Genomic DNA, 13,910 nt, shown 5'->3' on the forward strand with positions numbered 1-13,910 from the left:
CGTCTTGACTTCTCCCCGACCCGATGGAGATGTGACTGCTGCTGCAGCCTGCCGCCGAGGTGCCTGTGTTCATACCAGGCCAGTACTGCCCAGAAGGCCAGAACAGCAGCAGACGCGCAGAATCTGCCTACGGATGCAGCCGATCCTGCTTTTGAAATTTCACCTTGGGGGCGACGGCGACGTCTCCCCGCTGCTTTCGAGGATCTCGCTGTGCCGCCGCGGGCAAGACACCCAGGCAGCCACACACACCTTGCTGCAGTGCTGCTTGCATCGCAGGTGCTCTTTCTTTACCGAGAGAAAAGTTTCACGCGTCGCGTTCCATCCCGGGAGATGATATCGAAGCGTGGCGCGTGCTTTCGTCGAGCCGTCGCCGTCGCCCCTTGGCGTCGGGAACATGGCTGATTTGGCCGGGAGCCGGAGCTCGCAGCCTACCTGTGTGGCTGCGCGTTCCGGTAGAGGAAGATCCGTAGTCCGTGGACTTCTCGCGAGTATATACGAGATGCTAAGAGTGAAAGTGTTTAGACGAACAAATACACGCGAAACTGTTACTGTCTTGTACCACGGTTGGGAGTAAGACGCGGTTACACACATCTTGGCTTTGTTCTCGTGACGACGTTATCGTGCCGAGTCTATGCGCATTGAAATTTGGGGCGAGGCCGTAGTATCATTTATCTGCGCAAGAAGCTTCTAATGGTTGTTGGAAAAGGTCCATGGATCTGTTGGGATTTTGGTATTTTTCAACAAAGGAGTTTGAATCTATAGCATATAGCATGTATAAAGTATTTTTCTTGTCCGCCTGTTGAGTCAAGCGGTGGATAAACTAGAGTAAGACAAGGTTTAGGAAGTCGCACACGGCATTTCCATCACCGATTAGGTGCCTTCTTCCGTGACTTTTAGCCACGAAAAGAAAAAGGATTTTTGGTATTATCTGAAAGGATGGTGGCGCGAGTAATTTTTTTTGTCCCGTATGCATTTGATTTGAATAAGACCACCTGAATAGTATTCAGGGTAGTTTCTGTAAGACAAGTCCGCAGACATCAACCAGATCTTTAAGCAAGCGCCACGCATTATCATTTAATACAAATTTTATGTATGGGGCTATACAAATAGGAGAGCACCTAACCACCTATGATTGTTTTTCTAAATAATGCCAAACTTAACTTCTGAAATGTCAATAGAAATATAATACACGAACTGTAACAAGTAGTATAATCAATGTATTCTCTAGAATTTTTTTTTTGCAATTATCAAGGCGGATTATTTTTATTTTACAAGTCCATCAAAAGATATATAAAACAGAAACGCCATTTCCCTCTTTTCTATCACCACACCCCGGAGCGCAGTCAAACTCCCCACCACCACGGCACCCAAAACCGCACCCACAAATTTACCCAAGGCCCACCGGGCAGTGACCCTTCGCTCACACGCCGAGATGCCACGTGGGAATGTTCCCCTCCGGCCTCCTCCGCCTCGTCCTCCTCGGCCTAAAAGCTGCCGCCGGCTCCGCGTCCCCAGTGCCCCGTCCCCAGCGCCTCGTTCATACCGTTAGCCCGCACAGTTTACTGCTCCACTACCCTCTTCTCTACTGCCCCCTCCCTTCCCTCCCCTCCTCTCCGCAGGCCGTATCCTTCTTCCCTCCTCTCCCCCACCACCCCAGCGCCCCCAATGCCGCTCAAACCCTAGCCTCCCGCCTTCTGATCTCGCGCGGCCATGGGGAACTGCTGCCGCTCGCCCGCCGCCGTCGCGCGGGAGGACGTCAGCTCCTCGCACTTCCCCGCATCCAACGCGAAGAAGAAGCCGCACCAGCCGCGGAGCGGCGCCGCCGGGGGAGGCGGCGGCGGCGGCGGGCAGAAGCGGCTCGCGGTTCTGGGCGAGGAGGGGTGCGAGGTCACCGGGATCGACGACAAGTACGTCCTGGACCGGGAGCTCGGGCGCGGGGAGTTCGGGGTCACGTACCTGTGCATGGATCGGGACACCAAGGAGCTGCTCGCCTGCAAGTCCATCTCCAAGCGGAAGCTGCGGACGGCCGTCGACGTCGAGGACGTGCGCCGGGAGGTCGCCATCATGCGCCACCTGCCCAAGAGCCCCAGCATCGTGTCGCTGCGGGAGGCCTGCGAGGACGAGGGCGCCGTGCACCTCGTCATGGAGCTCTGCGAGGGCGGCGAGCTCTTCGACCGCATCGTCGCGAGGGGGCACTACACGGAGCGCGCCGCCGCCAACGTCACCCGCACCATCGTCGAGGTCGTGCAGCTCTGCCATCGCCACGGCGTGATCCACCGCGACCTCAAGCCCGAGAACTTCCTCTTCGCGAACAAGAAGGAGAACTCGCCGCTCAAGGCCATCGACTTCGGCCTCTCCATTTTCTTCAAGCCTGGTAAGTCACCCCAGCCGAGATCCTTTCCCGATTTGGGAGGATTTTCCGTACGCACGTCCGGGATTTGTGATTTTAGTAGGGGTGTTCTGGGCAGAACTGAACAACGGAGTTCAGTGTAAGCTGGAATTCAGCAGTTTTGTGGTTCTTTAATTGGAAACTGTGGATTAGCTGCAGCAATTTGGGCAGTGTAGTGAATGCAACTGCAGCTGTGAATAGTCTGAAAATTAAACTTTTGAAGTCAAGATATGAGGATTGAGAGTGGTCCAGCATTTGGTTCAGTGGATACTGTTAACAGCTCCTTTTATCAAGATATGTTGAAGGTACCGATGATCTTATACAGAACATCAGTTCAATAGTGCCCTTTCTTCCCTTTACAGAACAATTTGGTTTGTTGAAGAATGAACATATTGCTGTGGGCTCAGTGGTTGCCTGGTTGGTCCTGGTTGGCACGTCAAGGCTTTAGGATGGCTGTTGTGTGGTGTGGTCCACTATTTTTGGGATTATGATGACCAATTAGTGGTGCATTAATTGTGAAATTTAGTTATTAATATTGTGTTCATTGTTTCCAATACACTTTTCTTCCAATGTGTGATGTGAGCTCAGTAGCCTGTAATGGGTAGAAGTTATATAGCACTGAGTTAATCATATTTAGGAGTGGATGCGATGTACAACCTTACACTTGCGGAATAATAATTTATAACGCAGTTAGCAGCATTTAATATGAACAGAAAGTTCCAAATACAGCTGCAATGTTTATGGTACTTGACTTACATCAACTGATGAAGTGAGCTTACTGGTTAGGATTTGGGATGCCAATAAGTAAGATAATGCGATTTTCTGTTCGCGATTCTGTTATCCGTGGTTCTTATCTGTCAACAAACTTTTATAGATATACTCCTGCTACTTGCTTCTTATCTTGACCATTCTGTTTTATTTTTCGTTTGTCTTTGATGCCCCCCCCCCCCCCCCCCCCAAACCCCAAAGAAATAATTAAGAATCACCATTTTCCATTTTTATCATTTAGGTTTGCAGCTAAACTTTCAATTCCTGCACTAAATAGTGTGAAAGCGCACTAGATATACACTACACAAGGACTGTTTACTCTGACTTTACTGACTCACTCGAGTCATCAGCTCTTGGAACAGATTTATCGCTTACTCTGCGCACACTTCATTTTAAGAAAAAAATGGCCATATGCCACTAAAAGATCACCTCTTCTATTATATATCATTGAAAGAAATGGTACACTCTAATACCATCTAAAGCTAGACCAGCTCATCTTGTACCACTCCTGTCAAGTGTCAAGTTAGGCCTCGATGCCGTTAACGCTGAAAGTTTTGCCCTTCCCTGCAGCCCTTCTCTCCTTGGGAGCTGCTTCCCTTCTCACTTAACTTGATACTTCTTCCCCAGTCGGTCCCAAGTCACTGAAATCCTAGCTCTAGCGTCCCCCTTCTGCGTGCAATGATCTTCACTGCTCCACCTTCACTCTCTGCTGTGATCTTAGTTTGCTTTCTATACAATATACATTATCCAACAGGATTCTCATGATGCCATTTCCACCGAACATCTCTTAAGTCACTGTAACAAGTATTACCCATCCCCACACAATAGAGGCTACCAGAAATTATGCATATGTTTCTACCCATCCGTAGAGTGTTTGTACATCTCGAACTATTTGCTGAGTACTTCATGAAAGTTGAGGACCTCAACATGTCGCCATTGATCATGATTTTAGTGCCTAATCACTAATTAAGCTTTAAGAGAAAGTGTTTCTTTTATTTCTTATTATAGAGTGATTGCATTTAAGCCTCATTTCTAGTATTGTCCTCCTTTGTGATGTCTCTAATTACGATGTTGCTGATTTACAAACTTGCTGGACACACATGTATACTATACATCTAAACTCTATTTTTATCTAGTCTTTCTTATCTTATTGTTGTACTTTTTTAGGTGAAAAGTTTTCAGAAATTGTGGGAAGCCCCTATTACATGGCTCCCGAAGTATTGAAGCGAAATTATGGACCAGAAATAGACATATGGAGTGCGGGAGTTATACTGTATATTTTATTATGTGGAGTTCCTCCATTTTGGGCCGGTAATTTCTTTATTGAACCTGTAATTATCTTACATTTACTCTCTGCCAAAACCCTGACATTGAAGAATTGCAGAGACTGAACAAGGGGTGGCACAAGCCATTCTTCGTGGAAATATTGATTTTAAGCGGGAACCCTGGCCTAATGTTTCAGAAAATGCAAAGGATTTAGTTCGACACATGTTGGAGCCTGATCCAAAGCTCAGGTTAACTGCAAAGCAGGTTCTCGGTATGTTGTTGCTAAATAAAGCATCCCTTAATATGCTACTTCTCTGTTTCCAATATGACTCTTGAAATTGTCATGTTCATCAGTCTTTAACAGTGAAGCATAAAGCTTTCACTACTTTTTTTTGTTGGTTCCTTTCAACAGTATAATACTGTGACACTGTCCAGTTTGACTTGACATGCCTGCTGCATTTCCATTGCTGAGGTGGTAACTAGGCTTAGGTTTATTTTATTTTTTTGGTCCAACTGTTCTGCAGGATTCGATTGAAATGTTTCCACGACTAACTTTGAAACAGTAGTATTCTATTCAAGTTTCCCCCCTAAAAGAAAGAGCTACTCATATCCAATGGCATGCCAAGTTATCTAAATGAATGTCAATGAACTATGCTTAGAACCTGCTAAATTACCTTAAACCTCTTTCTGTTTATCAATTATCAGACAGTTTTTTTGGCATATCAAACATTTTAATATGTTCTTGGACCAAATTTAGTCATGTCATGCACTGTTGTTGCTTTAGCTTTTTATAGAATGTTTGTGCTAAAAGCCTAAAACCTAAGAAATGTTTGAATCAAAAGGGTGGTGTTCCTCTTCACAGGTTGATGTTTATATGAAACTGTCCTCTTGAGTAGGGCAATATCTGTAGCAAAACTCATGTCTTTTTTCAAATGTTTCTAAGCTCTTTTTATTCTGTTTTCCTGCCTTAATGATGCTGATGTGGTATAAAAAAATTTACCTCATTTTGTCCTTTTCCTTTGAGGAAACTTGACGCTGTTTCTCTTTTTTTTTTAAAAAAAAATCACAGAACATCCTTGGCTTCAAAATGCGAAGAAGGCTCCTAATGTTCCTCTTGGAGATATTGTGAAGTCGAGGCTCAAACAATTTTCTAGGATGAATAGATTCAAAAGAAGGGCTCTAAGGGTCTGTATCTTGCTCACTTAACCTTTCCATCCTAATCTGATGCGCAATTCCATCTTATCTCTGCCATAGTGAGGAAAGGTTGACTGACAAGATCTGCTGTATTTATTTCACTAGGTCATCGCTGATCATTTGTCTGCTGAGGAAGTTGAGGACATAAAGGAGATGTTTAAGACTATGGACACTGATAATGATGGGATTGTATCTTATGAAGAACTAAAGACCGGAATAGCAAAACTTGGTTCTCATCTTGCGGAATCAGAAGTGCAGATGCTCATTGAAGCTGTAAGTATTTCAAAGAATCCTCCAAACCTCATAGAAACAAGCAAGATTAGAGTTCTGTATTTCCTTGAAAGAATCTTTAGGTGGTGAACAAACCGAATGTTAATAAAATGGTATAAAAAAGTTGTGATACATTGAAGAACAACAGACATGATTAGTAATTTCACGGAAAGACACAATAAACTCTGGCACTCCTTTTGATGCCATCTTCCACTTTACACTCACATCAACCACATGTTCCGAGCTCCTGGCGCGATTCTTGTGGCCTAGATCTTTCTAGGGTACTATTACTCATGTATGATTTATGTCCTAATTGTATTCCATCATAGTATCAAAATATCCATCTGACCTGAGCATACCCTAGTGTTGTCTAATAGATGAAATCCATCTGACCTGAGCGTACCCTAGTGTTGTCTAATAGACTGGTTCATTCAATCAGAAATATGTTTTGAAATGATTGTGTTGATGCGTTTGGCATCCTTTTGAATGGCAAGAGATTTCCCTGTTGACCAAGCTAGGATGCAATCATATTGGTTCTTCTATGATCTAGTAATGCTGGTGCCAATGTATAGGAATTAGTTGACTGCTTATTGGCAGACTTCAGAAAAGTTGGCCCCATTTCATCTAGCAACCATTTTCTGATATAAATGTCCTTGTTATCTACTATTATCTAAAAATAATCAAGTTATTAATGACTGGACGAAACCAAGAAATAACCCCTTATGTGCAAAATTATAGAAGATCCCCTTTAAGATCAAACAATTCCATCGAATTGAGTATGACTGTATGTGTGATAGCATCTACTATACCCCTATATTAGTAGATGTTAATGAATTGATAAGAGACTTGTACCATCAAGCTATTCGCAAGGGCCAACTTGATCCTCTTCCCCAGGGATCCCAGATGAGGGAAGCCTAGGAGAGCCGCCGACTCCAACTATCGTCCATGTATGATCCATACTAGATCTGACCAACTACCCATCCTACCTCCTCTACCTTTTTGACAGCCCATTTTTTTTTTGTCTCAGTAGAGTCTTTCAGTGGCATGTTTCAGTCCTCTTCCCCATTACTTAGAAAAAGTGAGCCACCGGTTCAGGTACAAGTTACTATCATTACCGCCTGGACAATTAGACAGCCAACCCGTAATCGCAACGACCCAATTGCAAGAGCGGAGCCTCATTTCAGGAACAGGACAAAAAGTGCACAAAAGGTGTACTGTGTCATCTTTGTAAATAACACAGGATTTGTGTGCGGGTGTGTTGGGTGGGTGAGTGGGGGGCTAATCATGCATACTCGCTGATAGTTGGATTGAGAGTGTTGCCTTACTCTCCTTATATAATTTTCGCTACAATACCTCCTTAGTGCCATTTGCAAAGGTTTTTTTTGAGGGGGTTGCTTAAGTTTTTCAGTTGGCTGGTGTACCGGTTTGATAGTTGAATTGATGTAGCTTCACGATGTGACAGGAGAGAGGTAGCAAGAGGAGGGTAGATTATTGAATTGTACACTCTGCACTTCTTTTATTGATAAACTGCACATCTTTGATAAACTGGTGGCATTCAGGTGGACACAAATGGTAGGGGAGCGCTTGATTATGGGGAATTTTTGGCGGTCTCTCTTCATTTGCAAAGGATGGCAGATGACGAGCACCTTCGGCGGGCCTTCCTATTTTTTGACAAGGATGGCAATGGCTTCATTGAGCCTGAGGAGCTTCGAGAGGCTCTAGTGGACGATGGAGCAGCTGATAGCATGGAAGTGGTGAATGACATATTGCAAGAAGTTGACACTGATAAGGTCATTGTACTCTCATATCTAATACAACTGTTATTTTGGTTCTCCGTTCATCTGAATGAATATCTTCTCTATTTACATCTGCAGGATGGCAAGATTAGCTATGACGAATTTGTAGCGATGATGAAGACCGGTACAGATTGGAGAAAGGCGTCCCGGCACTATTCAAGAGGAAGGTTTAATAGCCTTAGCATGAAGCTTATAAAGGATGGTTCGGTAAAATTGGGTGTTGAGTGAAAACAGCGACCTGCATCCATATGTGTGCATGTAGTTAGGCCCTTGGCTCCACTAAGCAGAAGTTCTTTGGCCCCCTTTTCTTTTCTCATGATTATCTTGCGTGGAAATTTAGATAGGTGAACCCTCTGATTGGCTTACCTGTGTAATTAGCTCTCCTGGTTTCGCTGACAAGCACGCACTGAGCCGAATGTACCAAATGCTGCGCGCCTGCTTTTCTCCAGTTTGATCCTGTGGCACCTGATGCCAAGTGTTGTACAACACAATGTGTTTACAGTCTTGAAATGCAGTTTGTTGACCTAGCGTGATGGCAGTGGCAAAGTTCATTATATCTGGTTTGTATCGGCAGATGCCGAATGTGCTAGACTGCAAGTGAGTGGTAGCCTGCCTCCTGCCTGCAATGTGATGCCGAAATATAAGATATGATGCAATTGTTCACCTAGTACACTGGGTGGGTGGTGCAACGCAGACAATATCGGATGCTGCTCTATCTGCCTGCCAAGCAAATTGCTCTCACCCTGATGCTTTCGTGACCGAGAAGCCGGGTGACCTCGATGGTGCCAGCATTCCGCCACGTGATATGCATCATGCTGGACGCTGGAGTGCACAAAGCCAGAACCACGAACCCCTGGCCGCATCAGCCGTGGAGCATAATATGGTAAGGCTAATGTGGCCGAATTCCCGGCGGGAACAAGATTAAGCCGGGAAGCACACGGCTCCATTTGACAGGCATCCGCACCTCCGCAGGTGAGGTGAAAAAAAAAAATCCGTTCTTGTCACCAATGGCCGAATAAATCCGTGTGCGCCGCTCACTGCTTTCCGTCCGCCCGCCTCGGGATAACATTCATTTCATGTGCTGCTTGCTCTTCGCTAATCCCCCCAACTAAACCGGACCTGATGAGCTGCCGTGCCGTGCCACGCCGCTGTGTTGGCAGGCTATTGGCTGCCTACTCGAACCGCACCGTGCCAACTATCGTGGAACATCTGCGCCAACACGAGTAGTATTATCTACTACCGCCGTCGTCAAAAAGTGGCCGAGACTTGTGTGACGAGGTGCGCGATTCTACGAGCACGCCGGCACGCACGTCAGGTTCAGAGTGGCATGGTCAGCCATGTAAAAGTTGACCCAGGTTGAAGTCACTCGCCACTGCCACTAGTACCTCATCCGCCACTCGCTCCTCCTCGCCCGTCAGCACTGCGCAGACAGCGCGACGTGCGGCGCTGGCCCCACTGCCCCGCGCGCCGGCCGACGTCACATCACAGAGGAAGGGGGGAAGCAAAGCGCGAGGCCGCAACGCAAACGTGCGCCGGGAGCCTGGCCGGACGAGCTGGAGCCTGTCGGCGAGGCGACGCAGTTGGCTGGCGCTGGCAGCGACCGGCCCACTGGCACTGGCCTGTCCGTCCGGTCTGCGCGCGCGTGCGGGTGCGCGGCGCGCCGCCAAAACGCGCGGCCCCCAACCCCAAAGGCAAAGGATTGCCAGTGGCCGGGGGTGGCTGTCGGCAGCAAAATTCCGTTCCCACCGGGGCTCTTGCGGCGGCGCGCGTTGCGGCGCTGCGCCTATTGGCTGGCTCCGGCTCACATACTCGTTGCTGCCGCGCCGGCGCCGCCACTAGCTCTGCCGCATTGCATATGCCACCGGCGGACGCCGCTTTCTTTCTCGCGAGCGGCCACAGGCCACGCGGCCCTGCGCTGCGCCGTCCGCTGCGTCCCGCTTTGCTCCGGACTGTGCGTGTATATGTGTGTGTATATATATGTATATATATATGTATGTATATATATATATATGTGTATATTATATATATATATATATATGTATATATAAAAATAAAGATGCATTCGCGGATGCGACGGTACATGAATGGGGTAGGGCCGGACCGGAGCCGAACGGGATGGATGCTAGCTAATTAATCAATCGAGGACAAAGACATCATCATCAGAGGCCCCCAGTTCAATGCGGCTGGGTTCCGGACTGGACGGCAATGGCACGCCATGTGGCCGCCGATCTCATCTCCGGATCCTTCCGCGGCGCCGGCGATGTCTATCTGCAAGGCAGTACGCACGAGGTGAATTGTCTGTCCCATGCCCTACTTTGCTCTGCTCTCCAGCAGGCCGCACGCACCGTAGCATGCCATGCCGCTGCCCGCTGGTACAAACTGAGATCACTGTCGCTTGCTCGGACGCTGGCAGGGAATCTTGCCGATCATGCAACGATAGATATGCCAGGATTTCTCTTCATCGGAGCAGCTTCGATCTTCTGGTATCGGGCAAACTCATCAGGTTGCCGACGACTTGTTTTTGTCTCTTAGCAATATTTTACAATTGCGGCGGGATAACGGTATACAAGGCCAGTCTCACTACACAATTTCATGGCACAGTTACTAAGGCTGAGAACTTAATTGTGTTTGCTGGATTTCATGGTGATGAAACTCCCTCTCATCTCTTCTCATAGTGACCTTGCCACGTAAGCAAAAATTGCTAATGTAGCATTGATATTTAATGATTATGAAATTTTTGATGAAACTCTAAAAATCAGGCTATGAATTAGACCAGGCAACTATAGATTTCAAGATGGGCCAGGCCCATTGGACGGCCCGAGACCCGACACTAAAAAGCACGGCACGAGCACGAGCCCGGCACGACGTGAATAGTGGCAGGGCCAGCCCAGCACCATGATAGTGCCGGGTCTGGGCCGCATCCTCGGCACGTTGGGCTAGCACGAGCCCAGCACAATTTTTAAGCCCGCCCGATGCCAGCCTGATACCCTAGCAACTCTCTCCAACCGTTAGATGAGCATACGCTCCCCTCCCCACCGTTGGACGAGCAACCCACGCCACCACGGCTGCCCCTCGACCCTTCCCCCGGCTCCCCTCACGCCTCCATCGGGGGCTGTCCGCCGTCGCTACCTGGAGGGGCGCCCACCGGTGCTGGGGGTCGCCGCGGCCGCGAGGCGCTCCTGCCGTTGCTGGGGGCCACCGTCGCCGGGGCACCCCTCCACCACCGCCACCCCTCCCTCCCTCCATCAACCGTCACCCCTCCCTTCCTCCATCAACCGTCGCCCCTCCCTCTCCTCACTCCTCCTCCGCCGCCACCACCCCTCACTGTTCCGTCGTCGCCGCTGCTGCGGGGGACGCGGTCGGGACCCGGTCGCCATGCTGGTCGCCGCCGGGGTTGCCGCCGGGGGCGCCTGGAGCTAGCCGTCGCTGCTAGTGCCGGGCCGGGCACTAGCACGGCAGGACCCGTCCTGTCAGCGGGCTGGCTCGGTCCGATAAAAAGGCCGTCGGGCCGGACCTGCCTTCTCGGCATGCAATGCCAGCCCGGCCCGGCACGAAAACCTTTCGGACCTATTAGTACCGGGCCACATCGGGCTAGTGCCGGGCTAGGACCGGGCGGCCATTTGGAAATCTGTACGGGCAACCCAGCCGCAGCACACAAATCCCTGCACTGCATGGTCGACCGCTACAACTAGACAAGTCGCATCCACGTGTTGCCACAGCGCCGCTCCGGCTCTCTCCGCGGCCGCTGGCTTCTTCTGTCGTCTCCCGCTTTATCTATCCCAAAGCTTCTTCATTTGTCATTCTCACATGCAGAGTCCACAGCGCATTGCGGCGACCCCCGGCCGCCATTAACACCGTCGGCACTTTGGCGCTTTGCACTCCGTAGCTAACTGTGCCATGTGGAGATGGTGTCGCCGTCAGTTAGGAGGAGAACCTAATTAATGGAACCGTCACTCAGCCCATGCGGCGAGCCGACCGAGAGGCAACACGACAAGAATGGGGCACTACTCCCATAAATTGGAAAGGATGGATATGCCAAACCAGGGAATAGTTGCTTGTTGTCGTGACACCCGAAATCCTATCAGGTGTCCATGCTTAGCCCGCAAACATGAAACCAGATATCTCCTAATGGGTGTTTTTCCAAGGAAATTCTTTTGGTTGGGATCTTTGCTTTTGTGGCCATGGCTAAACTGACATATAAATAGATTCGAGACAAGTATTCGTCAACAAGAATAACTAAGGGGCATACGAGATTTATAATTAACCATTTGAGAGTTATGATTATTTTTTAGATGCCAAGAAGTCATCTGCGAAAAGAAAACAACTTATTTGAGTAGTTCCTTTGGACCATATAAATGTTTTACTTACTCCATTACAAGTTATACATTGATTTGTGCATCGCAATTAAGATATAGTAGATAAAATAAATCAATCAGTTATATATAGCTACAATTGTCATATCTGAATTTCATAAAAAAAGGAAAGGTGCATTTTTTTTATTTCCAAGACAGCTTATATTTCAAATAATTATTTATTTAACAAGAATTAAAAGAGAAAATGTGTGTTTTGAATGTGCAAGACGACTTATATTTCGACTAATGTTGAGAAAACTAGAATGTCTTGTATGTTAGAAATTTAGGCATTTTATGGCATATTTTAATTCCGAATATAATTAAGTAACTCATGATTATTGTGAGTGACACAGAGCATGTGCAAGTGTTTATGTTTGTAACACATTCGAATATAAACAAAATGAAAAGGAAGAACCAAAGAAGGTTCAGTGTAGAAGGTTCAGTGTGTACCAGGGGCGGGACCATTGTCGGAGGCAGTGGATGCGCCATTCATAGAACTGGAAGTATCAGACATTGTGCCTGAATCTTCGGTTCGGACTGTTTGATGTAGTCGATCAGAGTTGGCGCAGTGACGACTTGGTGCAGTGCAGTCCCTCGAACGCCTCCAAGAAGTAGTAGGACGTAGTCGTTCGCAGCGAGCAGTCGCGCAGAAGATGCGCTCCCTAAAAACTTGATCGCCTGCCTACTCGTGCAAGTGTCGCAGCAAGATGAAATTTCGGAGGCCTGCTCACACAAGCTCTGTGTGCACAGAGGCTCGCGATGGAGATGCAAAAGTAGCAGCGGGCCACAACAAAAAGGGGGAAGAGAGTGGGTTTTTCCAGAGTATGTTAACCAGAGTGCGAGCACCTTTAATAGACACAAGAGAAAGGAGATTCAACACACTGTCTCAGGTGATTGATAGCCATTAACCAGCCATTCAACGGTGTCAATTACCAGTAACCTCCAGCCGTCATTGTTGTCAACCTTTTAATTCACGTCAGTTACTGGTCACTAAACATAGCGTCACTTACTAGTCATCAACTCGTGATTAAAAACTACAAAACTAGACCAAGCCCAGCCCACACGTTGCCACGCCACGCTGGGCCTCGGCACGGCTCGGCTCGGTGAGCGAGCACGCGCGCGTGTGGCACCCTTTCTCTCTTCCTCAACTTCTCAATTAGTGCATAGATAATCCACCTATTTAAGTTTATTAAGATATTCCTTAACTACGCATTTAGGATTAACTGAGATTAAATGAAATAAATGGGCCTAGCCCAAATATTCCAACATTGTATATATGAAAATACTCTAATGGATAGAAGAACACAAAGTTTGTCATCAAGTGTAATAACAAGTATGCTTTCTAAAATGAGTTTACACAAAAAAACAAACATGTCGAAACACACTTTTTCGAGGTAATTGAATTATAAAGTCTACTACGTAAACTTATGCTAGCAAAGCGGTAGCAAATGAATCTATTTAAAGTGTGCAAAGATAATCTATAGGAAAAACTAAAATCATGTATAGGTTACTACAATTATTAATTATTGTATCAAACAGCACATGTGCTATGAACGTGCTGAATGGACAACATCATTTTCAAGGTATCTATTTGGCTGTGTCAGCCGCCAATGCACACCTCAAAAATAAGTTATATATGAACCACTAGTATTCACGCAACAGACTAAGTCGTATAGTTTGAATATGATAAAAAAATATTTTTCTGATATTAAATTATAATAAAGATATATTGTTCTCATACAATTATACGAGTGGTTAAAATAACAAAGATGATAATCATGGAAATATTTTTAGCCATTGCATTGAAGTAAAAAAATGAATATATTTTTTCAAATCAACCTAGAATGCCACATGTTACACAGTATATTGATATAA

The 13,910-nt window shown here is 47.0% G+C and overlaps 1 protein-coding gene across 1 annotated transcript; it reads left to right on the plus strand.

The window, feature by feature from the left end:
- Positions 1–1,580: 1,580 nt before the first annotated feature.
- LOC101763140 (calcium-dependent protein kinase 3) lies at positions 1,581–8,237 on the plus strand. The gene is made up of 7 exons (XM_004970400.4): positions 1,581–2,374; positions 4,325–4,468; positions 4,542–4,694; positions 5,493–5,608; positions 5,723–5,890; positions 7,447–7,677; positions 7,762–8,237. Exons 1-7 carry the CDS (start codon positions 1,711–1,713, stop codon positions 7,909–7,911), a joined length of 1,626 nt encoding a protein of 541 aa, XP_004970457.1. The 5' UTR covers positions 1,581–1,710; the 3' UTR covers positions 7,912–8,237.
- The last annotated feature ends 5,673 nt before the right edge of the window (positions 8,238–13,910 follow it).

This window comes from Setaria italica, chromosome V (genome assembly GCF_000263155.2).
Source record: "Setaria italica strain Yugu1 chromosome V, Setaria_italica_v2.0, whole genome shotgun sequence".
Lineage (NCBI taxonomy): Eukaryota > Viridiplantae > Streptophyta > Magnoliopsida > Poales > Poaceae > Setaria > Setaria italica.